General features: G+C 39.5%; 5 protein-coding genes across 5 annotated transcripts; all 5 read right to left on the minus strand.

Annotated features, from left to right (window-relative positions):
• Nucleotides 1-2,042: 2,042 nt before the first annotated feature.
• LOC145487081 (QRFP-like peptide receptor) lies at nucleotides 2,043-3,414 on the minus strand. Its single transcript, XM_081465798.1, has one exon. It carries the CDS (start codon nucleotides 3,325-3,327, stop codon nucleotides 2,365-2,367), a length of 963 nt encoding a protein of 320 aa, XP_081321924.1. The 5' UTR covers nucleotides 3,328-3,414; the 3' UTR covers nucleotides 2,043-2,364.
• A 5,163-nt stretch (nucleotides 3,415-8,577) lies between these two features.
• On the minus strand, nucleotides 8,578-10,143 carry LOC145487465 (QRFP-like peptide receptor). The gene has a single exon (XM_081466251.1). The coding sequence runs from the start codon at nucleotides 9,691-9,693 to the stop codon at nucleotides 8,662-8,664; it is 1,032 nt and encodes a 343-aa protein (XP_081322377.1). The 5' UTR covers nucleotides 9,694-10,143; the 3' UTR covers nucleotides 8,578-8,661.
• A 3,327-nt stretch (nucleotides 10,144-13,470) lies between these two features.
• LOC145487958 (QRFP-like peptide receptor) lies at nucleotides 13,471-14,550 on the minus strand. Its single transcript, XM_081466726.1, has one exon. The coding sequence runs from the start codon at nucleotides 14,500-14,502 to the stop codon at nucleotides 13,471-13,473; it is 1,032 nt and encodes a 343-aa protein (XP_081322852.1). The 5' UTR covers nucleotides 14,503-14,550.
• Nucleotides 14,551-22,611: 8,061 nt separating this feature from the next.
• LOC145486997 (RYamide receptor-like) lies at nucleotides 22,612-25,727 on the minus strand. The gene has a single exon (XM_081465709.1). The coding sequence runs from the start codon at nucleotides 25,128-25,130 to the stop codon at nucleotides 24,348-24,350; it is 783 nt and encodes a 260-aa protein (XP_081321835.1). The 5' UTR covers nucleotides 25,131-25,727; the 3' UTR covers nucleotides 22,612-24,347.
• On the minus strand, nucleotides 25,721-27,047 carry LOC145486996 (QRFP-like peptide receptor). Its single transcript, XM_081465708.1, has one exon. It carries the CDS (start codon nucleotides 26,895-26,897, stop codon nucleotides 25,866-25,868), a length of 1,032 nt encoding a protein of 343 aa, XP_081321834.1. The 5' UTR covers nucleotides 26,898-27,047; the 3' UTR covers nucleotides 25,721-25,865.
• Nucleotides 27,048-27,559: the final 512 nt, after the last annotated feature.

Consider the following 27,559-nt stretch of genomic DNA (forward strand, 5'->3'; position numbering starts at 1 on the left):
AGACTCTCTTATGAACGAGAATTCTTCCTGCATTCTTTCTGCACGTGGGAAGTCTGGCAATTTTTGCACGTCAGAATGCAGAGAAAGCTATTCGTACTGAAACGCTTGTTGCGTAGACTACACGAGACGTTGCTTATAGGCAACAGTGCCACCTGTTCTTGCCACACCGGCGCCTTTGTACAAAACTCAGTTGCAGACTTCTCAGCACATCAAAGCTGTTACGCGCGATTACTTTCACTGGCCGGGGAGGTCATGGGTTCGAATCCTGTCGGCGACACGTTGAATAGAGAGCTTAAGCAATGACGACGGCGACTATTAGTCTTACAACGTAATCAAGCTAAACATGCAGCGCCAGCATTGAATTCCGCCGTCGTTCGCGTTCTCCAAAATACGCAGAACTTAGTCATTTCACGTTGTTTTGCAAAGGACGACCAGGGAATGTACAAAGATTTATAACGCACGTGCACAGCCACTGTTCTACTCATTAAACTTTGTTTGGTGACATTCTCGTCGTTACCGTCGTGGTTTGCTGAAAGCTCTCTATTTAATAGCAATTCATCGACAACGGCAACGTCAAGTTTATCAAGCGTACATTGAATCAAATAAAAAGCTGTATTGAAATGAATATTATTTCGCTAGCATTTTTCTCGCTAGAGCGCGCCCATTCATTGGCTACTGAGTTCATGGTCACATGACATCTAACAATGAAACTTGGGGAACAGTGAATTTTGTCCCTCGAATCTCAATGTTTCCCTCAACTTCGTCTCGGAAAACATCGAGATTCTCGGGAAACAAAATTCATTGTTCCTCTCGGGACCAGTCATTAAGTGTTAATTATTTCCACGATTTTGGAATGGATGAACATTTCTAATGAATTTAAGAAAATAACAAAAGTCGAAATAACTACAATTGTTATACCTCCGAACTCAAATACGCTTCCCGATTGGAGGAGAACGTGTCACGTGTCATGGGTTACAACTCACTGACTCCCTAGGGCGAACAAAACTCACTAACAACAACTTGAACTTTCGACTCGCACGTGATCAGGTCGTGCTCCCTAAAACCGCGGCAAATTTGTGTGGGAGCTGGCGCCAAGCAAACGATTTTTGCGCAATTTATTTCCCTAGTTTTGAGTTAAGAGGTACAACAACACACTCAATGACTGGACCCGCGGGAAACAGGTTTGTATCCCCTCGACCTCAATGTTGAGGGTCTACGGGAAACAAAACTCACTGTTTCCCGTGGGACCAGTCATTAAGTGCTTAATGATGGCAAAGCAATTATCAAAAAAAAAAAAACGATTAGAAAACGTTCTTTGAAGTTTATCAAGCGTACATTGAGTCAAATGAATACAGCAGTATTGATGAATAAATATTATTTACAAGGCTTAGGACGACCTATAACTTCTCATTAACATAAGAAAATTACAAAAATGGAGTTTTCAGAATACTGCAGAATCATGGATTGTAAACTCTCTGCTAAACAAGGTTTAAAACAGTTCTGCGAAGTTTTCTTAAATGACTGAAGCTGTAGTGTACATTGAATCTGATTCAAAGCAGTTTTACGAGCAAATGTCAGTCAAAATTGGGTAAAATTTAATTTTGGCGGCAAATAGCGCTTTGGTGGATATGAAATGTGATCTAGATATACATTGTTTTTTAGCTCGAAGCGCTTTAAATTCGAGAAAATCTAGAAAAACGATTTTCGCCCCATAGACTCCCCATGGCCACCAAAATGGCCGATCGCAATTTGGGAAAAAAATTCAGACTGATTTTTCGACATGTGCTATTGCTAACTTTTCGTGATGTTTTAGTTAAGACCAGGGTTTGTTTTAGCCGTGCCTCAAAAACCACTCGAAGAATAACCCAAGCTGATTTCGATACATGTTTTACAACAACATGAAAGTGTTCCGAAAGCGAAATTTCAAGGAATTTGGAGTTATGGCACATGTCAGAAAATATCTCTGACTTTAATTCCTAAATTGGGAATATCATCTGAGTAAACAAAGGCCTTTTTTACACATTTGTGTTTTTATCCTGGAATGGCGCTCAGATCTAGCTATAATCTGCACCTGATACTGAATACTTTGACTTTCAAGAAAAAGTATCGATAAGTTTTGGTTCTTCTTTACACGCGAACGCAAATTAAGTTCAAGACTAATTTTCAGTCTTTGCGATTGGCCATTTTGGCGGCCGATCGGGGCGAAAATCGTGTTACTCGATTTTCTCGAATATAATTTAAAGAGCTTAGAGCTCAAAGAAACTATTTATATCGAAACAAACGATTTTTCGACTTCTGCCAACCTATCCTGTGGCAGTTAGACAAATTCAATCTTAAAATAGGGTTCTTCAAGTTTCAGGTCATTTATCTAAAGAGAGTCTTGAGCCCGGCACGATAATTTCTACTGAAAATAAAACAGATGCAAGGATTAACGGCACAATTTACGCGAGTCATAAAAATGGCGACAGAGAAAAAGCATCTGAAGCCATAAGGCCTGAAGTCCGATGCAAACTGAAAGAGTAATATGGCGATTGAGTAGGGCAGCCAGCATACTGCAAACCCTAACACAATAGCAATGGCCATATTTAACACATTTCGTTCCCTTTGCTGGCGTTGTTGTCCAGCGTTGACTGGTTGCTCGCCTGGAATCTTTTGGGACTTGAGCTTTAAATAGATGATAATGTAAAGTGTGGCTATCAACACTAAAGGGGAATAAAGGAATATAACCAGAAATGACACATTGTAATTCTTTAACGACGAAGACTCTCCAAAGGCTTCATTCCAATGCAGCTCACACAACAACCCTTCTGGGTACGCAACAAGTTTGAAGGCGAAGAGGTATGGGGAGTAGATAGCCATCGCGACGATCCAAGTAACGAGAATGATGAACGGACACAGCTTTGAACTGATGAGTGGGGAACGGAGGGGATATACCACAGCTCCAAATCGATCCACTGCTATCAGAACCAGGCTCTGAATAGACACAGCAGTGGAGACATCTGAAAAGACGTTAATCAGCTTACACAAGACCTGGCCAAGAGGACCACCGATCAACCAGAAGTCTGTATAGAGGGTTTGTATTAGCCACGGGATCACCGAAATTGGATACAATAAATCGGACATGGCCATGTTTACGATGAAAAAGTTGATGGGTTTTCTCACGGTTTTCGTCTTGTAGACAATTATTCCGATGACGGTGTTCCCAGCCAGCGAGACAAGAAAAATCAGGAAGTAAGCAAAGGTTTTTCCGATTTTGTCTGCTGTAGGATTGCTGAGGCAGCTCGATGGCTGTGTTCCATTTATCTTTGTGTTCAAGTATTCAGACATTGACGTTCAGTTTCTTTTTCCGCTCTTACACTCACGTACAGTTATTTTGGTTCGTTCACTTGATAACGTCTTAATTTATCTGTTACCCATACGACATGGCAATTTTCACGATGTGTTTAATGATAGGCATATCAACCGCCTATTTGGGATAATAACAGTAAGTGACCTATCAGCTTTGAGCCACAAATTGCTTTTAATTTTTCATATGTTTAAGATCGACGTAAACTGGCAGCTGACATTAGTTGTCCTAAAGTGTTACTGCTGTGCCGGATGAAGTAACGATAACATTTGTTTTTCAGCTCTGCCAAGGTCGCCCATCAAATTTTCCATCAAGAAAAGTCACGGAGAACACAGGATGTTCAACTGGTTAGAATTTTAATATCGTTCGAGCTCAATAAAATCCTCCTAAGTCGATCCGCTCATTGATGAGTCAAAATTTAGAAATTTTAATGTTCAATATAATTAGAGTTTCTTTAGTATTTCGCGAGTAGCTGAACAAAATTACGCGGGCTAGCAGTTGTGCCACCCGTTGTTTTTCAGCTGATATTTTAATGAGATCGAGCTAAATTAGCAGGGAATACTGACAGAACTGACAGAAGTTTGGAAGACGCAGTGTCCCAAAATGCCATCAGATAAAGGATATATATCTTTATAACTTCTTCGGCTCTGGTTTAGAAGTCGGTTGAGAGTCCTAGACCACCTTGAGGGGGGAAGGGTTGGGTGGGGGGGGGGGGCTTCCATATAAAAATGACGGAGGTGCTCGTCGTACATTCTAGGGGTTAAAATGCAGTTTGGATACCTTCCAGGGCGTTTAACTTCAAAAGGTCCACACTGGGAGCCTTTGCGGTACGTTTTAGAGTATTGAGCCAAAAAAATATGACGGGAGATAATTGGTACCTCTTACGGGCGAAAAAATTCAAGCCATGACCACAAAACAGGATCTTAGTACCTAATCGTAAAAACTCTTTTTCCTTGGCCATCGTAGCTTTAGAAGAAACAAAACACAAACCGCGGTGATAAACATGGAACCAAAACGCATGTTAAACAAAGTTAATTTCCTTGGCGTTTCGTATGTACAACATACATCTTCAGAAGTGACCGTTAACTAGATTACAATCGAAATTTAAACGCGAAGAAAAAGAAAAAGACTGGTATCTAATAATGTGTAACAAGACTAATAGTTAATAACAAACAGATGAGTCTGCGGGAGAGAAAAAAAAATCTTAGTACCTCTTAGGGGTTCTTTTGAAAATTTTCGACGAGCTTCTCGGTCTTTTTTATATGGGAGTCCCCCCCTTGGATTCTAGAGATGTTCATTTTTTGCTCTATTATTTTTATTCACTTGACGTCATATCATTTCCGGTCGCCATATTGGTGTACCACTGTTGATTGCGTGATATGCCACAACTATCTCTTGCCATATTAGTAAAACTACGTTCAAGAGGGGGAAAGGGAAACAAGCTGCCAGAACATTTGCGGTGCATGTTGACTATTCTTTTCCGATTTCTGAATATGCCAAGCAGCTGTATTTGCGAGTCAAAGATCAATACTTGACGAAAACATCAACAAAATTGGAACTAATCCAGTTTTGGGCAAAGGGAGGGACTTTTAGAAGCTGATCTGTTTGCCTTCTATTAAATCTACAGATATTTTGTGTTATTTGTTTTGGAGAAAGGTTTCTATACTCGGCAACAGTTTGGTTCGCACGCAAGTGAAGTGCTCGCGGATCCGAACCACGTACGACAAACAAGTAGAATATGAAAAGGTTAAAAAAAATAACGTAGGCTTTACATCGCCAACGAAAATAAAATAAAAAAAAAAAAGATTTAGAAAACACGCTCGAAAAAAATATTTAGAATGTCGAAGGAAGGCAATCCAGTGTAAGATGGAACTTTTTCCTCGTTTTGTGCAAATTCCCACCGATCAAATGGTTTGCTGTCAATGTTTAGAGAGCTGAATGAATATTCCAACTCTTCAGTTTTCGTGCCAGCTTCATCTGTTGTTGTTCTTTTTTCATCGCCTTTATTTCTTTCAAAGCTAAGGCTTGAAACTTGCTGACGGGGTCATTCTGTTTTTTTTTTTTTGCCGCTCGCTCAAGTTCTAGCTCACCAGTTCACGCTTCCTCGTTCTCTCGCCGCTTTTTTTACAGTCTGCTCGATCTGTAGCTTTTTTGTGTCCCAAGGGCAATGTTGGAACCTATTCACTATTAAATTTATCCCAGCTCTTAGCTGCTCTTCCCGAAACAAAATGCTTTTCGCACACACGATCGTTTTCTAAGATCTCTTCAGTGAGGTCACAGCTTACCCGGCCGCTGAAATCCAGCGCAATCTTTCCTCGCATATTTTTTTGTGCCTTATTCAAGGGACCGCAAAATTATATTGATAATACAGAGCTTGTCAATCGTGATCGAGGGATCTTGCACCTGGTTAGAGCTAGCCCGAGTAGCTGGTGGGATTTTGCGCGCAAGTTCTTTGTTTGGCGGCGGAGCCTCAACAGAAACAAAACCTCTAAAGTTCGATGAAACACCCTTTAAAAACATGCTTACCACAAAAACGTCAAGCAATGTGACCAAATTATGCTCCCTGAATAATTTTATGAAAAGTGAGGAAGTTTGACAGATGGCTGGCCGATTGTGGCAATATTCAATGCTTTGATGTATATTGAATTCAGTTTTGATATCATTCTATGTTATATTTCTTTTTATTTATTCAATTTAATATTCATGTTTATGGAATATTTTTAAACTCATTTAATTTAACATGTTATATTTATTTTATTTAATCGCTCTATTTCCATTTAATTCAATCTTTATGTATTCATTAACCGCTGCAAATCCATATTTCTGTATATTTAGCCGCTTTTGACGTTGGAAGAAACCTGCAGGCGTTTTTCAGTCTTCTTATGTTTCTTGCATCAAGTTGATCGAGCTTTTGTCCCTCGAGCTCGATGTTTAGGTTTATACCATGGTTTCGAGCGTCCTGCATGTGTACGCCTATAATTGCTAGCGCAACACGTACATATGTGACAAAGTGAGACATTCCGAGGCTTGGCACAAACTTCTCGTGGTGTGTACCATGGTCTTTCCTGAACACTGTTGCCAAACAATGGCATATTCATTACGCAAAACAGTCAATATTTGATCGTAAGCAGCTTCATTTGAATCATGTGGTGCCAGAGCGAACAAAGGAGATATAAACAAAACATATATAAACATCAAGCTCGAGAGACAAAATCTCGATCAAATTGGTGCAAGAAACATAAGAACGTTTCTAGACAAACGTACTGCTTACTCGAACTAAAGCTAGAGCAGTCTCTGACGAAGCCGGACGAAGATAAATATGGTATCCGTGTTAAGAGGCAACATATTTAACTCTACTTATAGTTCCAATCTAAAACGTTACAAATGCCTTGTAAGGCTACTTAACTTCAGAACTGGGTTCAGACTTGGGTTGTGGAACACGACATTTTGTTGTGAAATAAGTAACATAGAGATTTAGCCAAGATTAAGTCAACCCAGAATAAGCGAGAATGAGCCCTAAACTTGAGCCGGCGATATGGTCACGTGATACTGGTCAGCGGATACGTTGTTTTGACAGGTATCAATTGACCATAACATGGATGTCCAATATCAAAGAAGGGCGTTATAAACCAAGGCGGCATGTCTCTTTCAACCTGTTAGCTGGAGTATGCATATAGCCGCTATCTTGAGCCACTCCGCTGTCGCCGTCGTACGTACGCGCCCACGAGCAATACCGCTAGCTATGATAACCATGAGAAAATCAATTCATGGGTTTCCTTTTCTTTCCTATATGAGTATGGGGCTCTACTTGGCGGCCCTTCGGCCCGCCGGAGCTAGGGCAACTTGTGTAAAAGTACTCTCGAGTCAACCATGAACAGCAGTGGCGATTAAAAAGGGAGAAGGAGAGGACGTTTACATGTAATTCGTTTATTGAAACTGAGAGGAAAGTTATAAAAAACGAAGATTAGTTAGAAACTCTGCTGTGAAAAGGGAATCAGGCTGTATTTTATTGTCATCAGCTTCATGCACTTTATTACTTCCTAATTTAAGAAAATTACAAAATAGTTTACGAAATAACTACAAATGATGGCAAAGAAATTGTCTAAAGAACAACGGTTATTAACCGTTCTGTGAAGTGTATCTAGCCTACATTGAATTAAATAAATAACAGCACTGAAACAAATATTATTTACACGGTTTATAGGATAGCCGAACATTTCTCATGAATTTCAGAAAAAAAACAACAAAAGTGTTTACGAAATAACTACAAATGATGGCAAAGCAATTGTCAAAAGAACGTCTAGAAACCGTTCTTTGAAGTTTATCAAGCGTATATTGAATCAAATAAACAGCAGTATTGATGAATAAATATTATTTACAAGGTTTAGGACGATATATAACATCTCATCAATATAAGAAAATTACAAAAATGGAGTTTTCAGAATAGCTACAAAATGATTGTAAACTCAATGTTCAAAGAAAGGTTTAAGGTGGCTGGATCGGATTTTTGAGTAACGATACTGTTTGACTTTGAGTGACTAGAGCACTACAATTATCAATCCAACAGAAAGATGAAAGTTTTAAATGAGGTAAGTTTTACCAAGATCTGAGTTATCATAACAATGTTATGATGTAATACCCCATTTTACATGAGACCGAATGACTTATCATCGAGGATGATTTTTAAAATACGACGTCACGATCTAAGACCTGACATGCAAACTATGTCCACAGGGCTTGACTAAATGGTATGCTGGTCTTAAATAAATCTTATAACATCTAATTACCTCGAGTGTTAAACTCAGAGAAATCGCTCCTTTTGACTTTCAGAAACATTGGCTGAAGAAAACTGGACAGACTATCATTTGGTGTGGGGTGTTATAGTTTGCTCTTTTTCAAATATTGCCCTACAATTATTAAATTGGGCGAGAATTAAAAAAAAAAAATGCCCGATGGATCTTTTTTACACTTGGTCCTCAATGAGGTTAATCAAAATTCCACGTAAACCCGAAGTTTCAAATTAGTTGAAACATTTTAAGACCGCTAATTTTCAGCCTCAACTCAGGGAGATGTTGAGCTGATTTTCACTCATGTTGTTTGTTGTCCTCATTATAATTTTTTCTGTCTCGAACCGCTATACTATACGATCACTCAACACATCTTTAATCGCATTTCGAAAATGAGGAACAAGCTGAAAATAACGAAATAACGAAAACAAAATTCCCTTTGACTTTCAGATTCGACAATTTATTTTGCTTGAGAATTCTTGGTATAGTTTGGTAGCCAGCTCTATAAGCTTTAATTTGATATGGGCTTTAGATATCTACAGTTTCGACCGGACGCACCACATCTCGTCGACGTGAGACACCTTTAAACGAACACGGTAGCCTTAAGAAAGCCTTAAGTCCTTCACGATAATTTCTACTGAAAATAAAACAGATGCAAGGATTTAAGGCACAATTTGCGCGAGCCATAAAAAAGGCAACAATAATAAAGTATTTGGAGTCACAAGACCATATATCCGATGCAAAGAAGAAGAGAAACCAGAAGATACCGAGGGGCAACTGGCATACCGCAAACCCTAACACAATAGCAAAGGCCATCTTTAACACATTTCGCTTCCTATGCAGGCGTTGTTGTCCAAAGTTGGCTGACCGCTCGCCTGGAATCTTCTGTGACTTGAGCTTTAGATAGATGATAATGTAAAGAATGGCTATCAACACCGAAGGGCTTATAATGAATATAACCAAAATTGACACGTAATAATTTTCAATGAACGAGAACGCTCCAAAGGCTTCATTCCAACGCACCTTACACAGCAACCCTCCTGGATATTCAATAAGTTTGTAGGCGAAGAGCTTTGGGGATTGGACAGCCATCGCGACGATCCAAGTGGCGAGGATAAAGAACAGGCACAGCTTTGAACTGATGAGTGGGGAACGCAGGGGATATATCACAGCTCCAAATCGATCCACTGTTATCAGAACCAGGCTCAGAATAGAGACAAAAAGGGAGACATCAGATAAGAAGATTACCAGCTTACATAAGGCCTGGCCAAGAGGACCACCGATCAGCCAGGAGTCTATGTAGAGCAGTTGAATTTCCCGAGGAATCAAGAAAATCGGAAACAGCAGATCGGACATGGCCATGTTTACAATGAAAAAGTTGATTGGTTTTCTCATGCTTTTCGTCTTGTAGACAATTATTCCGATGACGGTGTTTCCAGCCAACGAAACAAGAAAAACCAGGCAGTAAGCAAAGGTTATTCCAATTTTTCCTGTTCTATGATTCCAGTAGCAGCCCGATGGCTGTGTTTCATTCATCACTGTGTTCACGTTTTCCGACATAGTCGTTCAGTTTCTTTTTCCACTTTTAAGCTCACGAATAACGTTTCTTCTGGTGTCAGTTCACTGTAGCAATAACGTCACTCTGTTTATGTTCTACCGAAGAAGGAATAAATGTTTGGCCTGATACCGTCATTTGCGCGAAAAAATATCACTTTACAATTTGGCAAATTTCCTCGACGGCAGATCCACTGTCTATTTGTGATAATAATTACGGCTTGTCACTTGTGCTTACCACACCAACAGAAAGGGACCTATCAGCTTGTGCCATGTCACTGCTGCGCCAGATGAAGTAGCGATTGACAGCTTTTGTTTTCACTTTATTCTGTAGTCTGTGATAAACAGTCGCCCATCAAATTTTCCACCAAGATGAGTCATGGAGAACACACAGGATGTTCAACACTCGAGTTCAGTTAAATCATCCTGATGCCCGAACAGAGACTGCTTGTCGGAGTTTAAATTTAGAAATTTAATGTCCAGTATAATGACAGCGTAAACCACCTAATCAACGGCTGCTGCGCAAACGAATTTACTCTGCAGAGACATGAAGTTTTTTTCGAGCATCCAGCTCAGTCTTTTAATTAAAAAAATTCAAGGGCCTTCTGGTATACAAACCGTGCATTGCAGATGATCGACGTTTTCAATGGCTAATTAATATCTTGAGTATCAGCTTCAGTTTGGGTTTTATCACATGAGAGTCAGTTTCTTTAAAACATGTTTGCACCTGTTTACAAAAAGAGAAGGATCTAGGTGGAGACGGGAGACTGAAGGGAGGGCGTTTAGTTAGATTTTCTAAATAAAAAAAGGAGAAACCAGAAAGTTTAAATACTGATGTCAAATAAAGAACTGCTCAATAGCTTTCTTACTACTTCTTACCAGTCTGATCAGCTTTTCCTGTGTCTCAAGAGAATGAAAAACTCCGCATAGCTGGCTGGGTTGTTTTTCAGCCCGGCTTGAAGCATGACAAACAGTCGTTAACTTTTCATTTTTCTTTTATTCATTTTTCATTGTTTGTGAATTAAATTTTTCATCAAGAAGTGCCAGGGAGAACAAAGGATGTTTAATCATCTTTGATGATTGCTATTTATTTCACTTTCGTTTTTGTTTATAATTTCAGTCTTTTTATTAACTAGTGACTCGTTGTATATATAAACCATGCATACATAGTATATGATTTGTTACACTGAGGATTAGATACTGAAGTTTGTTGCAGGGCTTTTAAACAATGTTTGCACCCGTGCAGTTTATGAATAACTGAAAGAAAGTCCATTTGTTTTTTTTTTTGTGATGCACATTTGTGGTGCCAAGTTTTAAGAACACTGCTTAAATATTTCTAGAGATCTTGTTTATTCACTATTTTACCATTTTTTAGTTGGAAACAATAGGACGTCATCAGTGCTCTAATTTGCATGATATAAAAACGTCAATATCTCTAAAACGAAAATAGATATTTCAAAAAAGAAAAAGTCGCCATTCTTCTGTATTTTGGAAGGCCTTTCAAATAAGCAGAAATTATTTTTCATGTCATATACACTTTAATTTGCAAACAGCTGGTTAAAAACATAATCTTTATTTTATAATTCATTTATTTTAGACAAGCTAGAGCAAGATATTATTTGAATTGCTTTTTATTTCTGTGGGTAGTTGATAAAGCCGTTCTAGCTACAAGACTGCGAACACCAGGTCAAACTGGAAGCCCGCTACGTTCTATGGCTTCTGTGTTCTACCTGTCTATTTTCTGTTCTCCTCTGTTTTTCAGGTTCGCTAGGTAACATGACTGACGCTCTCTAATGTTCAGAGGTGTCATTAGTTACTCGCTGTTTAAAAATCATTCACCTTAGATTCTAAGTCCTTCACGATAATTTCTACTAAATATTAATATAGACAGAATGATTATACAATTATGGCCCAATTTGCTTTAGACGTCAGATAACTTAGAGAGAGTTTACTTGATCTTCCGGCCGTTTTCAGTTTTAAGAGACTGCATGGGTCGCTTATTAAAAGCTTTTTCTTTTCGTATGTCCCAGTTTATATTGTTCTTTGACTACGTTGAGACTGCTCTGCTCAAAAGAATCCCAGAAGATTCTTTAACCCTTGACGACAGTTTCCGCTGAAAATGAAACAGATGCAAAGGTTATGGCACAATTTGCGTTAGCAATAAAAAGCCGAGTGGTAAACTTGAAGTATTTGAAGCCACAAGTCTTGTTGAATCGCCTAGACTAACATAGCTATCCGCGGGCCAGTCCAACTGTAAAATGTAGGTTTTATTAAGAAATAAAATGAAATGATGAAATGAAATGATGAATCCCGACACAAAGAATTTTACAAACTATGAGATACTGGGGGGCAGTCAACATACCACAAACACAATGGCAATCGCCATCTTTGAAACATTTCGCTCCCTTTGCTGGCGATAGATGATGGCTATCAACACCAACGGGATAAAATGGTACGGAACCAAAATTAACACGGTATAATTATCAAAATATGAAGACTCTCCGACGACTTCATTCCAATGTAATTCACACACAAACCTTTCTGTATATTGAACAAGTTTGTAGGCGAAGAGATATGGAGAGATAAGAGCCATTGCGACGATCCAAGTGGCGAGAATGAAGAACGGGCACAGCTTTGAACTGATGAGTGGGGAACGGAGGGGATATACCACAGCTCCAAATCGATCCACTGCTATCAGAGCCACACTCTGCAGTGACACAGATGGAGATATCTTGGAAGAAAAGCACAAGCTTACACAAGGCCTGGCCAAGAGGACCTCTTAGCAACCAGTAGTCTATATACAAACTTGATAGAAAACGCGGGAATACAAAAATTGGACACAGCAGATCAGACATGGCCATGTTTACGATGAAAAAGTTGATGAGTTTTCTCATACTTTCCGTCTTGTAGACAATTAATCCGATGAACGTGTTCCCAGCCAGCGAAACAACCATCAAGAGGCAATAAGCAAAAGTTATTCCGATGTTTTCTGCAGTCGAATGCTGGCAACTCGATGGCTGTGTTCCATTTAGCGTTGTATTCAGCCAAGCTACCGACATGCTCGTTTTTCAGTTATTCGCAGTTCTTTTTTTTCCCGTTCCTCCGATGACTTTTTCTCGTTGAGTGGGAAGAAAATTTTGAACAGCTGTCACCGATCATTCAGCATTATTCAAGTCAGCTTTTTAGCAGACAATATATTTTTTCATCTGAGATTGTTTTATTAACCACTGTATTTAATAATATTCTTGTCAGTCATGAAGGCGGCCAGACAAATCACTAAAACGCAAGAAATGAATAATTTAAACATGACTCGCCGGCTTTTAAACAAATAAAAAAACATGCCAGATGAATTTTTTTTACAATTGGTCCTCAATGCGATTGATCAAAATTCCACGTAATCCCGAAGCTTCAAATTAGTTGAAACATTTTAAGATCGTTAATTTTCAGCCTCAACTCAGGGAAATGTTGGGCTTATTTTCACTCATGTTTTTTGTTGTCCGCATTATAATTTTTTTCTATCTCGAATCACTATACTATACGATCACTCAACATATCTTTAATCCAATTTCGAAAATGTTCTGTAATTGTTTACTGGAATCGAATACGGCAAAATGTAGACCCGTTTTTTTTGCGCTTTGGATCCGGAACTGAGGAACAAGCTGAAAATTACGAAATGACGAAAACAAAATTCCCTTTGACTTTAAGATTAGACAGTTTATTTTGCTTGAAAATTCTTGGTATAGTTTGGTAGCCAGCTCTATGAGCTTTAAATTGATATGGGCTTTAGGGATCTACAGTTGCAACCGGACGTGCTACATCGCTTGGACGTGAGACACCTTTAAAGGAACACGGTAACCTTAAGAAAGCCTTAAGTCCTTCACGATAATTTCTACTGAAAATAAAACAGATGCAAGGATTTAAGGCACAATTTGTGCGAGCCATAAAAAAGGCAACAATAATAAAGTATTTGGAGTCACAAGACCATATATCCGATGCAAAGAAGAAGAGAAACCAGAAGATACCGAGGGGCAACTGGCATACCGCAAACCCTAACACAATAGCAAAGGCCATCTTTAACACATTTCGCTTCCTATGCAGGCGTTGTCGTCCAAAGTTGGCTGACCGCTCGCCTGGAATCTTCTGTGACTTGAGCTTTAGGTAGATGATAATGTAAAGTATGGCTATCAACACCGAAGGGCTTATAATGAATACAACCAAAATTGACACGTAATAATTTTCAATGAACGAGAACGCTCCAAAGGCTTCATTCCAACGCATCTCACACAGCAACCCTCCTGGATATTCAACAAGTTTGTAGGCGAAGAGCTTTGGGGATTGGACAGCCATCGCGACGATCCAAGTGGCGAGGATAAAGAACAGGCACAGCTTTGAACTGATGAGTGGGGAACGGAGGGGATATACCACAGCTCCAAATCGATCCACTGCTATCAGAACCAGGCTCAGAATAGAGACAAAAAGGGAAACATCAGATAAGAAGATTACCAGCTTACATAAGGCCTGGCCGAGAGGACCACCGATCAGCCAGGAGTCTATGTAGAGCAGTTGAATTTCCCGAGGAATCAAGAAAATCGGAAACAGCAGATCGGACATGGCCATGTTTACAATGAAAAAGTTGATTGGTTTTCTCATGGTTTTCTTCTTGTAGACAATTATTCCGATGACGGTGTTTCCAGCCAGCGAAACAAGAAAAACCAGGCAGTAAGCAAGGGTTATTCCAATTTTTCCTGCTCCATTATTCCAGTAGCAGCCCGATGGCTGTGTTTCATTCATCACTGAGTTCACGTTTTCCGACATTTTCCACTTTTACGCTCACGAATAACGTTTCTTCTGGTGTCAGTTCACTGTAGCAGTAACGTCACTCTGTTTATGTTCTGCCGAAGAAGGGATAAATGTTTGGCCTGATGCCGTCATTTGCGCGAAAGAAAATCACTTAACGATTTGGCAAATTTTCTCGACGGCAGATCCACTGCCTATTTGTGATAATAATTACGGCTTGTCACCTGTACTTACCACATCAACATAAAGTGACCTATCAGTTTGTGCCATGTCATTGCTGCGTCAGATGAAGTAGCGATTGACAACTTTTGTTTTCACTTTATTCTGTAGTCTGTGATAAACGGTCGCCCATCAAATTTTCGATCAAGGTGAGTCATGGAGAACACACAGGATGTTCAACACTCGAGCTCAATTCAGTCATCCTGATGCTCGAGCAGAGACTGCTTGTCGGAGTTTAAATTTAGAAATTTTGATGTCCAATATAATGACAGCGTAAACCACCTAGTCAACGGCTGCCGCGCAAACGAATTAACTGTACAGACATAAAGTTTTTTCGAATATCCAACTTAGTCTTTTAAATAAAATAATTTAAGAGACTCCTGGTATACAAACCGTGCATTGCAGATGATCGACGTTTTCAATGGCTAATTAATATCTTGAGTATCAGCTTCAGTTTGGGTTTTATCACATGAGTTTCAGTTTCTTTATAAAGTGTTTGCACCTGTCTTCAAAAAGAGAAGGATCTGGGTGGAGACGGGAGAGGAGAGGGTGTTTAGTTAGATTTTCTCAAAAAACGGAGAAACCAGAAAGTACAAATTTTGGTGTCAAATAAAGAACTGCTCAATTGCTTTCTCACTACTTCTTACAAGTGTGATCAACAAGCGTGTCTCAAGAGAATGAAAAACTCCGCTTAATTTGCAAACAGCTGGTTAAAAACATAATTATTATTTTATAATTCGTTTATTTTAGACAAGCTAGAACAAGATATCATTTGAATTGCTTTTTTATTTCTGTAAGCAGTTGTTAAAGCCGTTAAAGACTGCGAACACCAGGTCAACTGGAACCCCTCTATGCTCTATGGCTTCTGTGTTCTATCTGTCTATTTTCTGTTCTTCTCTGTTTTTCAGGTTCGCTAGGTAACATGGAAGGTGTTTTATGTTTTTCCTCCTGGCTTTTTCTTTATAAGAGTACCAATTCTTTTTCAGTCGAGAATATTCCAGTTTGAGTGTTAAGTTGTAATTAAAGCAGGTGTCTGCAGCATGGAAAATGTTTGAGAGTCCCACGTGATAACATCGTGCAAATGATTGAAACAAGCTTCCTGTTCATATGTGACTCCGACACAGTAAACAAACGGTGACTTAGTTAAGCTTCAGTTTATAGGTATTTTTCTTATCTGAGAAAACTAAGCCAACAAAAACCTCACCGCCTTAAAATAATTTGACGGTAACATCTGATAAAACACCAACATATCATAGAGTAGTTACCTAAAACTTAATTTTGCAGGGTATATAATTTCAATTCTTCTGTTTTCCAAATAAAGCTACTGTCACCTGAATTGTTAGCGTAAAAGATTATTTATTTTACTGCTCTAGCTTTTTTTCCTAAACGTTCTCTGCCTGCCTTTTCAAAAATAATAAACTACTGAATTTATTTGCTTTCTGATTTTGTTTCATTCTAACTCTAACATAGCTAATTCAACGAGAACATTGATCACTAACAGCTTAATTAGCAATTTCGTGCCTCTCTTAAGGAAAATTTCTCCTCATTTGTTTAGTTAATGCTAACCCTGTAAACTCTTAGCTTGTTGTTTTAAGCAATATCACACTGTCCTTTAAATTCAATAGCCTTTTTCAAGAGACCGCAAAATTTTATTAACACAATCTTGCACCTGGTTAGAATTAGCCTCCATAGCTGGTGGGATTTTACACGCATGTGCTTTGTTTTGGCGCGGAACCTCAAAGGAAATAAGACCTCTCAAGTTTGAGGAAACCCCCTTTAAAAACATGATTTTGCCACAAAAAAGTCAAGTGACGTGACCAAATAACTGACACACCAAAATTCTCTCTGTATAATTTTGTGAAAAGTCAGAAAGTTTAACCGCTATAGATGGAATATTATTTTTAAATAATTGAAATAAAGTTTGAAATCAGCTCCGGCGCTTCGTGTCCACACCTCTCCCACGAACTAAAACGGGTTAAGTGTTGATCAGTCCGAAGTCCCAAATAAAATATGTGTAAAAAGGACTGTGAGTCTGTATTTTTTGTGTGGTCATTCATGCACTCAAATTACCGTTAACAAATCCAACAAACATCGTCATTATTTTTTCACAAATTCATGAAAACAAGGTTTTTTTTGTGAATTTTCAAATTTGTCTATGGAAACTGATACCGTTAAAAATTAAGCAGGATTTCGAGGAATTCTCCGTTTCTGACTCAGCGAAAGTTTTATCGGATGAGCAGGGATATATTCTAACAAGATGCATGTTCGATGTATTCTTGAATTTAGCGACAGCTGAGAATTAAGTCCCAAGTTATTTTGCGTGCAGCTTGTGGCAAAGAGGCGGAGATGACAAGCATCCCCCAAAATTGTTGTTTTTCAAGACTTCTTGCTCTGAGGGTCGACTGTGTGATTGATAATTGCTGTTATTGTCAGCATGGTGAAAATCGCATGAAGTAAAAAGTTCGTGCCTGAACGGAAAACATCTGGGCACTGAACGCGCGAGTGACTGACAGAAGCTTCCTGTTCAGGCTTCTCACTCTATCAACAAACGCCTGATTAATACATGACATGGAAAAATATTAAACTACGATGTAAAACATCCAAATAGAAAGAATAATTCTAAAATAAAATTCAGAAAACAAAGAGGAACTCGCAATTTGCTTTTCAGAGCCCAGTGTTATAAAACAAAAGTAATGACAAGTAAGACTGCTCCAGAAACAATTGGAACTGGCACACGTTTCTAATGAGCCCAGCAGAGGGCAAACCAGCAGGTTAAGTCTTAGACATGCAAGTTAGTCTCCCAGTATATAAATGATCGCACGTGCCTTGTAAATACTTGTAAGACTGATTGCCTTGACATCGAATAGCTAGTATCAGTAAAACCTCCGAGTAGAAAGAGAAATTCTAAAAAATGAAAAGACACAAAGGGACTCGTAATTTGCATCTTAGAGGCCTGCCAACAAAACAAAAAAAATAACCAGCAGGACTGTTTCAGAAACACTTGACTCATGATGAGCTCATCCGGGGGCAAACCCAGGATGTTTTCTCAAATATGCAGGTTTATCATCCTAGGAAATGGACTAGCATGTAGTATGTAACCGATTGCATTTGCCTTGTAAGGCTGACTGTCTCAGTTTCAGACTTGGCTTGTTGAAAATGCACGGTTTGTTGTAAGATAAATAAAGTTTGTTGTACAAATGCAGCTTATCAAAATAATGTCCAGTCGAAGAAAGAGAACAGTGGCGATAAAAAAGGAGAGAAAGAGAGGCTTACATAGAATGGCTGTGGAAAGAAAATCGGACTTCAATAATCAATACCGTATTGATGTTTTCACGCACTTTATTGCTCCCTAATAAAGAAATTTGTAGACGAGATAGCTACAAATATCTACAAATGAAGACATATATAAACAACCGTTCTATCAAGTTTATCAAGCGTCCATATATTAAATAGCAGCGTTGAAATAAATATTGTTTACACCGTTTACAAGACAGCGAACAAATTTGTCACGAATTTAAACCGAAAAATTACACTTTTAATGGAGTTTACAGAATAGCTAAACAGAATGGATTAAAACCGTTGTGCAAAGTTTCTTTAAGATATGGTGTACATTGAATAATATGTAGATTTAGCCAAGCATAAAAAGCGGAGCTCCTGATTGCAATAACTGACGATAAAGGAAAAATAGAATTATTTTTTCTTGGATCAGAAACTCAAAAAATGATCAATTGGGTGCATTTAATTGTTCAGCGTGTGGTTTTGCTATTTTTTCCAGTTAAATTTTAACAAACTATACCCAACAAGCCTAACCAAGATTGTAGAAATTACGGACGCAATATATCAGGGACTTTCCAAGAGACGATTGTACAAGGAATATGTCAGAAGAAAAGTCAACAACGCGCCAGGGGTTAATTTGCGCGGAAATTTTGCCTTTGCGAGTACTCCTTCCCTCTCCCCCAGAGAAATAACGTGACTCGATGAGCTCTAAACCTGAGCCCGCGATGTAGTCACGTGACACTGGTCAGCGGATAGCTTGTTGTGACAGCTGTCAATTAACAATAGCGTGGACGCCCAAAATCAAAGATGTAGCTATAGTCATGATGCTACTCTCTTAGTTTTCGAGGTATTGGCGTACGGACGTACGTACGGACAGTCACGTGACAACCAAAATTTTTCAGATCGATGGGTTACCAAATTTTCTAAGGTATGAGGATCAGATCCGCTCGCGCGCCTTATCGGCCCGCAGGAGCTCCGCTGAAATAAGAAAGCAGTTTTAAATTAACGTTTTTTAAACGTTTCAGGTCGACTGAAGAATGACTGAAGGACAACCGAGCGTGATCAATTCCTGCGCTGCTTAAAAATCATTTAGCTTAAGAGAGTCTTAAGTCCTTCACGATAATTTCTACTGAAAATAAAACAGATGCAAGGATTTATGGCACAATTTGCTTCGGACATGAAAGAGGCAACCGAGTGCTCGCCTGGAATTTTGTGTGACTTGAGCTTTAGATAGATGATAATGTAAAGTATGGCTGTCGACAGCAACGGGATAAAACAGAGGGCTACCATAACTGACGCGAAGTAATTCTCGTGGGACGAGGACTCTGGGAAAGCTTCATACCAAAGGAAGATACTAACCCGTCCTCCAGGACATTTAACAAGTTTCAAGCCGAAGAAATATGGGGTAGATAGCCAACGGGACGATCCAAGTGGTGAGAATGAAGAACGGGCACTGCTTTGAACTGATGAGTGGCGAACGGAGGGGATATACCACAGCTCCAAATCGATCCACTGCTATCAAAACAAGTTGAGGCTCTGAACAGACACAGCAGTGGAGACTATCTGTTAAGAAGTAAACCAGCTTACATAAGGCCTGGCCAAGAGGACCACCGATCAGCCAGGAGTCTATAAAGAGGCTTTGAATCTCAGAAGGGAACAAAAAAAATGGGTAAAAGCAGATCGGACGTGGCCATGTTTACGACTAAAAAGTTGATGGGTTTTCTCATGGTTTTCGTCTTGTAGACAATTATTCCGATGACGGTGTTCCCAGCCAACGAAACAAGAAAAATCAGGCAGTAAGTTAAAGTTTTTCCGATTGTTTCTGCTGTAGGATTGCTGGAGCAGCTCAATGGCTGTGTTCCATTCATCGTTGTATTGAGGTTTTCCTGATAATAGTCGTTCAGTTTCGTTCTTCGCTGTTATGCTCAAATCTTGGTGGTCTTCACTTGTAGCGTCACTCTATTCATGTTCCATCTTTAAGGCGAAAGTGAAAGTAACTTATCAACTTGCGCCACGAATCGCTTTTTATTTCTTATCCTAAGGCCGAAGAAACTAGCAGCAGACAATGTTCTAAAATGTTTTGTAAAAGACATGTGGCTGGGTTGTTTTTCAGCTCGGCTTGAAACATGACAAACAATTCGTTAATTTTCTTCTTTCTGTTATTTGTTTGCCTTGAATCTCATTTTCCATCTGAAGATGAGTCAGTGAGAACACAGGATATTTAACATTAAAATTACACTCTCGCCCAAGCTCAATAAAAAAACTCCTGGTGCCCAAGCAGAGCCTGTTACTCGTCAGAGTTTGAATTTAGAAATTTTAATCTCCAATATAATGATATGGTAAACCGCGCATCAACGGCTGCCGGTTACGAGGTTATTCTGGAGAGTCATGACGTTTTCTGTAGAATCCAAATCAGTCTTTTAACAAACTAGAGACTCGCAGTATACAAAACCATGCTTGTCTAGTGTATGTTTTTTTTACACTGAAAATGTCTTGAGGATTGGATACTGAAGTTTTTTACAAAACGCGAGAAAGTTTTCTTTTTTTGTCGCCACTCTCAAGGTGACAACCAAAGACAGAGTTAACAGCTCACGGTTTCTATATCAAACACTGATGCAGGCAATTAAACGATTCATTTCGCACCTACTCAATATGAAATACGGCAACTCGGCGCAGCTTATAAAAATACTCTCGACTCAGAGATAGAGAACAGTGGCGACAATAAAAGAAGAGAAGGCGAGGGAGGGCGATTAATTTGTTTCCCTGAACCTGGAAGAAAGAAAATCAAAGCTTAAGACTTACAAACTGAATTTGAGCGGGAATCGTACGAAGTTAAAAATTATGGTCCTGACGGGAAACCTGCGGACACTCAAGGTGATTACAACAATCAATAATCTGTTATGTATCACCCTCTTAGAATAAAGTTTTTATTTTCTTACTATCAAAAATGGTGGTATAGGCGTTTTCAAAAGAACAGTTAGAAAACCATTCTGTAGTCTTTGAAATAATACTTATTTACATGGTTTAGGTCGACGGGAAACTTCCTGCGAATTTTAAGAAAATTACAAATGGAGTTTACAGAATTGCTTACAAAGGGGTTTTTAAGTCGGTGTCCAAAGAAAGATTTAAAACCGTTCTGCAAAATTTCGGAGCGTTTTCTTAAACACATAGGCGTACGGGCACCTTCGGACTTGAGCGGGCGGTGAGCTTCTTGCCTGAAAAATTACGCAATGCCCAAAAGCGTGAGTGTTGAAATCGGGATGCAAACGCACTGGAAATGCGTGAAAAACAAAAACGTTCACAAAGATAGTTATATTGAAAGCTTTTATACTCAATGACTTCTATCAACAGTCTCAATCGAGTTAAATCTAAAACTTATTAAAAGAAAAAGTTCTTCCTTTCATGGCGTTCGTTCAGCGATCGGCTGATCAGCAACAGAGACATTTGTGTTTCAAGATGGACCGTTTGGATGACCGTTACAGAGGCTATCCTATATTCGAGACTAGCCTCTCGACATACTCGAGAAGCTCAAAGAACGATATGAGGCATTGCTAGAAGTCCTTCAACATGTCTGGTTTTGGCCACAGCAGACTTGCAGCGTATACTGCAAGCCTTCCATGAATTCAGAAGCCACGTAAATAAGATGGTAAACAACATGGACGTACTAGAGAAACACCTCCAAAGAAAAATTCAAGAAAGAAATCAAAACAACACATCGGTTAAGACATTCCAAACGGCTCTTTTTGGAGCTTCCACAAAAACAAGAGTGTTGGTCTTCGTTTGCCGGCTTTGATTCGTGTCCTTGTTTTGTTGATGCAAATTGGGAAAGGAAATAATATCCTTGTAGTGGATTTCCACCGTACATTTAACCGACTTGTAGCTAACAGAAAACCCCAGGTGACTCATATCATTTCAGTCTAGGTCCTTTCTTGCGAGGCAAATGTCCAAGAAAGTAACTTACAAGCCTTGAAACCTAAAAGGAAAGGCCGGAAAGGAAAGGAAAGACCGCTGTCCCGACTTTTTTCTCTACGCCACAGCAGCTGATACAAATTGTAGACTTTACACCAACTCCCTTCGAAAACCACTTGACAGCTACAGACTCCCGATCGGGCGTCTAATCACACAGAAATGCATAAAAAGTCGAAACTTTTTTTTTTACTAGTTTTGGAATTTTGTAATGTTTTCTCTCAAGTATCGTTGCCCGAATCATCAGCGTTTTGCCCGAAAAATTACGTAATTTTCGTAGCTGGGGGGCTGCAGCCCCCCTCGACCCCCCCTGCCCCCCCACTCGCACGCCTGTGTTTAAACGTTTCAGGTCGCCTGACGCTCTCTACTGTTTAGAGGTGTCATTAGTTACTCGCTGTTTAAAAATCATTCATCTGAGATTCTAAGTCCTTCACGATAATTTCCACTAAATATTAATATAGACAGAATGATTTACATAATTATGGCCCAATTTGCTCCAGACGTCAGATAACTTGGAGAGAGTTTACTTGATCTTCCGACTGTTTTCAATTTTAAGAGACTGAGTCGCTTATTAAAAGCTTTTTCTTTTCGTATGTTCCAGTTTATATTGTTCTTCGACTACGTTGAGACTGCTCTGCTCAAAAGAATCCCAGAAGATTCTTTAACCCTTGACGACAGTTTCCACTGAAAATAAAACAGATGCAAAGGTCATGGCAGCAATTTGCGTTAGCCATGAAACGCCGAGTGGTAAACTTGAAGTATTTGAAGCCACAAGTCGTGTTGAATCGCCTAGACTAACATAGCTATCCGCGGGCCAGTTCAACTGTAAAATGTAGGTTTTATTAAGAAATAAAATGAAATGATGAAATGAAATGATGAATCCCGATACAAAGAATTTTACAAACCACGAGATACTGGGGGGCAGCCAGCATACCACAAACACAATGGCAATCGCCATCTTTAACACATTTCGCTCCCTTTGCTGGGGATAGATGATGGCTATCAACACCAACGGGATAAAATGGCACGGAACCAAAATTGGCACGGTATAATTATCAAAATATGAAGACTCTCCAACGACTTCATTCCAATGTAATTCACACACAAACCTTTCTGTATATTGAACAAGTTTGTAGGCGAAGAGATATGGAGAGATAAGAGCCATTGCGACGATCCAAGTGGCGAGAATGAAGAACGGGCACAGCTTTGAACTGATGAGTGGGGAACGGAGGGGATATACCACAGCTCCAAATCGATCCACTGCTATCAGAACTAAGTAGGCTTTGAACAGACACAGCAGAGAGAAAGTAACTAGCTTGTAAATGGACCGGTCTGGCCAAGAGGGCCATCGATCAGCTAGGACTCCCATGAGTCTGTAGAGGGCGTCAGTTTCACCCGAGAGATCGCAAAAATTGGATTCAGCAGATCAGACATGGCCATGTTTACGATGATAAAGTTGATGGGTTGTCTCATGGTTTTCGCCCTGTAGACAATTATTTCGATGACGGTGTTTCTAGCCAACGAAATGAGAGAAACCACGCAGCAAGCGACAGTTTTGTGCGATTTTTACTGCTCCTGGATTGTAGCAGCTCGATATTTGTGTTTCATTCAGCGTTGTGATGTTTGCCGACATTTTCGTTGTAACGTCTCAGCTTGTCAGTGTTCAGTTATTCCAGTTTTCTCAGAAAACTAACCTGTCAACTACAATGGCAGGCTTGAACATAAATTTACAAAAGTGATTGTTTGTTTTGACAGCAACAGTGCCAGAAAGAGAACGGTTAAAAAACAAACAACAACAACAACAACAACAACAAAAATTAGCATAGCTTTCCAGAAAATGAAAGTTATCTATCGAGGAGGTTCTATTGCACAGTTAGCGTTATATCACGTGACACGAATCTTGCCGTTCTTATTATGCAGAAAACCGCTTCCTCGACACAGGTGGAATCTAGGAGGTCATGGCTTCGAATCCTGTCTGTCGCTCAGATGTTTCGTTGTCTCACGCTCACGATATGCTGAAAATGTCTCTGGCATGAAGTATTCTGTTTGTAATTCCTTTATTGACCATTAGAGAGACACGCGCGGCTCTTGTGGTTGCCTGCTCATGAGTGTTTCCATACAGATCAGTGTTGAGCGAATAAAAAATACTTTTCTTTGATGTTTTGACAATTTATAAGCAAAATTTTACTAATTTTTAAATCCTGCAGTCAAGAGCATTTCAACAATTTCTTAAGTCCTTTACGATGATTTCCACTTGAAATAAAACAGATGCAAGGGTTTATTGCACAATTTGCGCGAGCCATCATTGCGACCACAGTAAGAAGATGTCCGACACCACAAGACGACTTTGTAGTCTGGTCCCACTTAAAGAGACTGACTAAGATTATGATACCGAAGGGCAGCTAGCATACTGCAAATCCTGACACAACAGCAACGGCCATCTTAAGCACATTACGTTCCCTCAGAAGGCGTTGTCGTCCAGCATTGATCGAGTCATTTCCTGGAATCTTCTGTGATTTAAGCTTTACATAGATGATAATGTAAAGTATGGCTATCAACACTAAAGGGGAATAAAGGAATACCACAAACGTTACTACAAAGTAATTTTGTAAGGCAGAAGACTCTCCGAAGGCGTCGTTCCACTGCATGCTACACACAAGCCCTCCTGGATTTTCGACCAGGTTGAAGGCGATTAGATCTGGGGAGAAGACTGCACTAGCAACGATCCAAGTGGCGAGAATGAAGAACGGACACAGCTTTGAACTGATCAGTGGGGAACGGAGGGGATATACCACAGCTCCAAATCGATCCACTGCTATCAGAACCACACTCTGCAGTGACACAGAGAGGGAGATATCTTGGAAGAAAAGCACAAGCTTACACAAGGCCTGGCCAAGAGGACCACTTAGCAACCAGTAGTCTACATACAAACTTGATAGAAAACGCGGGAATACAAAAATTGGACACAGCAGATCAGACATGGCCATGTTTACGATGAAAAAGTTGATGAGTTTTCTCATACTTGCCGTCTTGTAGACAATTAATCGGATGAACGTGTTCCCAGCCAGCGAAACAACCATCAAGAGGCAATAAGCAAAAGTTATTCCGATGTTTTCTGCTGTCGAATGCTGGCAACTCGATGGCTGTGTTCCATTTAGCGTTGTATTCAGCCAAGCTACCGACATGCTCGTTTTTCAGTTATTCGCAGTTCTTTTTTTTCCCGTTCCTCCGATGATTTTTTCTCGCTGAGTGGGAAGAAAATTTTGAACAGCTGTCACCGATCATTCAGCATTATTCAAGCCAGCTTTTTAGCAGACAATATATTTTTTCATCTGAGATTGTTTTATTAACCACTGTATTTAATAATATTCTTGTCAGTCATGAAGGCGGCCAGACAAATCACTAAAACGCAAGAAATGAATAATTTAAACATTACTCGCCGGCCTTTAAACAAGTAAAAAAAAAATGCCAGATGAATTTTTTTTACAATTGGTCCTCAATGCGATTGATCAAAATTCCACGTAATCCCGAAGTTTCAAATTAGTTGAAATATTTTAAGATCACTAATTTTCAGCCTCAACTCAGGGAAATGTTGGGCTTATTTTCACTCATGTTTTTTGTTGTCCGCATTATAATTTTTTTCTGTCTCGAATCACTATACTATACGATCACTCAACATATCTTTAATCCAATTTCGAAAATGTTCTGTAATTGTTTACTGCAATCGAATACGGCAAAATGTAGACCCGTTTTTCTTTTCGCGCTTTGGGTCCGGAACTGAGGAACAAACTGAAAACTGAAAATTACGAAATAACGAAAACAAAATTCCCTTTGCCTTTAAGATTAGACAATTTATTTTGCTTGACAATTCTTGGTATAGTTTGGTAGCCAGCTCTACAAGCTTTAAATTGATATGGACTTTAGGGATCTACAGTTGCAACCGGACGCGCTACATCGCTTGGACGTGAGACACCTTTAAAGGAACACGTTAACCTTAAGAAAGGCTTAAGTCCTTCACGATAATTTCTACTGAAAATAAAACAGATGCAAGGATTTAAGGCACAATTTGTGCGAGCCATAAAAAAGGCAACAATAATAAAGTATTTGGAGTCACAAGACCATATATCCGATGCAAAGAAGAAGAGAAACCAGAAGATACCGAGGGGCAACTGGCATACCGCAAACCCTAACACAATAGCAAAGGCCATCTTTAACACATTTCGCTTCCTATGCAGGCGTTGTTGTCCAAAGTTGGCTGACCGCTCGCCTGGAATCTTCTGTGACTTGAGCTTTAGGTAGATGATAATATAAAGTATGGCTATCAACACCGAAGGGCTTATAATGAATACAACCAAAATTGACACGTAATAATTTTCAATGAACGAGAACGCTCCAAAGGCTTCATTCCAACGCATCTCACACAGCAACCCTCCTGGATATTCAACAAGTTTGTAGGCGAAGAGCTTTGGGGATTGGACAGCCATCGCGACGATCCAAGTGGCGAGGATAAAGAACAGGCACAGCTTTGAACTGATGAGTGGGGAACGGAGGGGATATACCACAGCTCCAAATCGATCCACTGCTATCAGAACCAGGCTCAGAATAGAGACAAAAAGGGAAACATCAGATAAGAAGATTACCAACTTACATAAGGCCTGGCCAAGAGGACCACCGATCAGCCAGGAGTCTATGTAGAGCAGTTGAATTTCCCGAGGAATCAAGAAAATCGGAAACAGCAGATCGGACATGGCCATGTTTACAATGAAAAAGTTGATTGGTTTTCTCATGCTTTTCGTCTTGTAGACAATTATTCCGATGACGGTGTTTCCAGCCAACGAAACAAGAAAAACCAGGCAGTAAGCAAAGGTTATTCCAATTTTTCCTGTTCTATGATTCCAGTAGCAGCCCGATGGCTGTGTTTCATTCATCACTGTGTTCACGTTTTCCGACATTTTCCACTTTTATGCTCACGAATAACGTTTCTTCTGGTGTCAGTTCACTGTAGCAATAACGTCACTCTGTTTATGTTCTACCGAAGAAGGGATAAATATTTGGCCTGATGCCGTCATTTGCGCGAAAGAAAATCACTTAACGATTTGGCAAATTTTCTCGACGGCAGATCCACTGTCTATTTGTGATAATAATTACGGCTTGTCACCTGTGCTTACCACAGCAACATAAAGGGACCTATCAGCTTGTGCCATGTCACTGCTGCGCCAGATGAAGTAGCGATTGACAGCTTTTGATTTCACTTTATTCTGTAGTCTGTGATAAACAGTCGCCCATCAAATTTTCCACCAAGATGAGTCATGGAGAACACACAGGATGTTTAACACTCGAGCTTAATTCAATCATCCTGATGCACAAGACCATATATCCGAAATTTTAATGTCCAGTATAATAAAAGCATAAACCACCTAATCAACGGCTTCCGCGAAAACGAATTTACTCTGCAGAGACATGAAGTTTTTTTCGAGTATCCAGTTCAGTCTTTTAATTAAAAAAATTCAAGGGACTTCTGGTATACAAACCGTGCATTGCAGATGATCGACGTTTTCAATGGCTAATATCTTGAGAATCAGCTTCAATCTCGGTTTTATCACATGAGAGTCAG

The sequence above is a fragment of the Orbicella franksi genome, chromosome 5 (genome assembly GCF_964199315.1).
Source record: "Orbicella franksi chromosome 5, jaOrbFran1.1, whole genome shotgun sequence".
Classification (NCBI taxonomy): Eukaryota; Metazoa; Cnidaria; class Anthozoa; order Scleractinia; family Merulinidae; genus Orbicella; species Orbicella franksi.

Coding starts and splice junctions, on each gene's coding strand:
- LOC145486996 (XM_081465708.1), bottom strand. CDS start 26,897: ATGTCGGAAAACGTGAACACAGTGATGAATGAAACACAGCCATCGGGC.
- LOC145487465 (XM_081466251.1), bottom strand. CDS start 9,693: ATGTCGGAAAACGTGAACACAGTGATGAATGAAACACAGCCATCGGGC.
- LOC145487958 (XM_081466726.1), bottom strand. CDS start 14,502: ATGTCGGAAAACGTGAACTCAGTGATGAATGAAACACAGCCATCGGGC.
- LOC145487081 (XM_081465798.1), bottom strand. CDS start 3,327: ATGTCTGAATACTTGAACACAAAGATAAATGGAACACAGCCATCGAGC.
- LOC145486997 (XM_081465709.1), bottom strand. CDS start 25,130: ATGTCGGTAGCTTGGCTGAATACAACGCTAAATGGAACACAGCCATCG.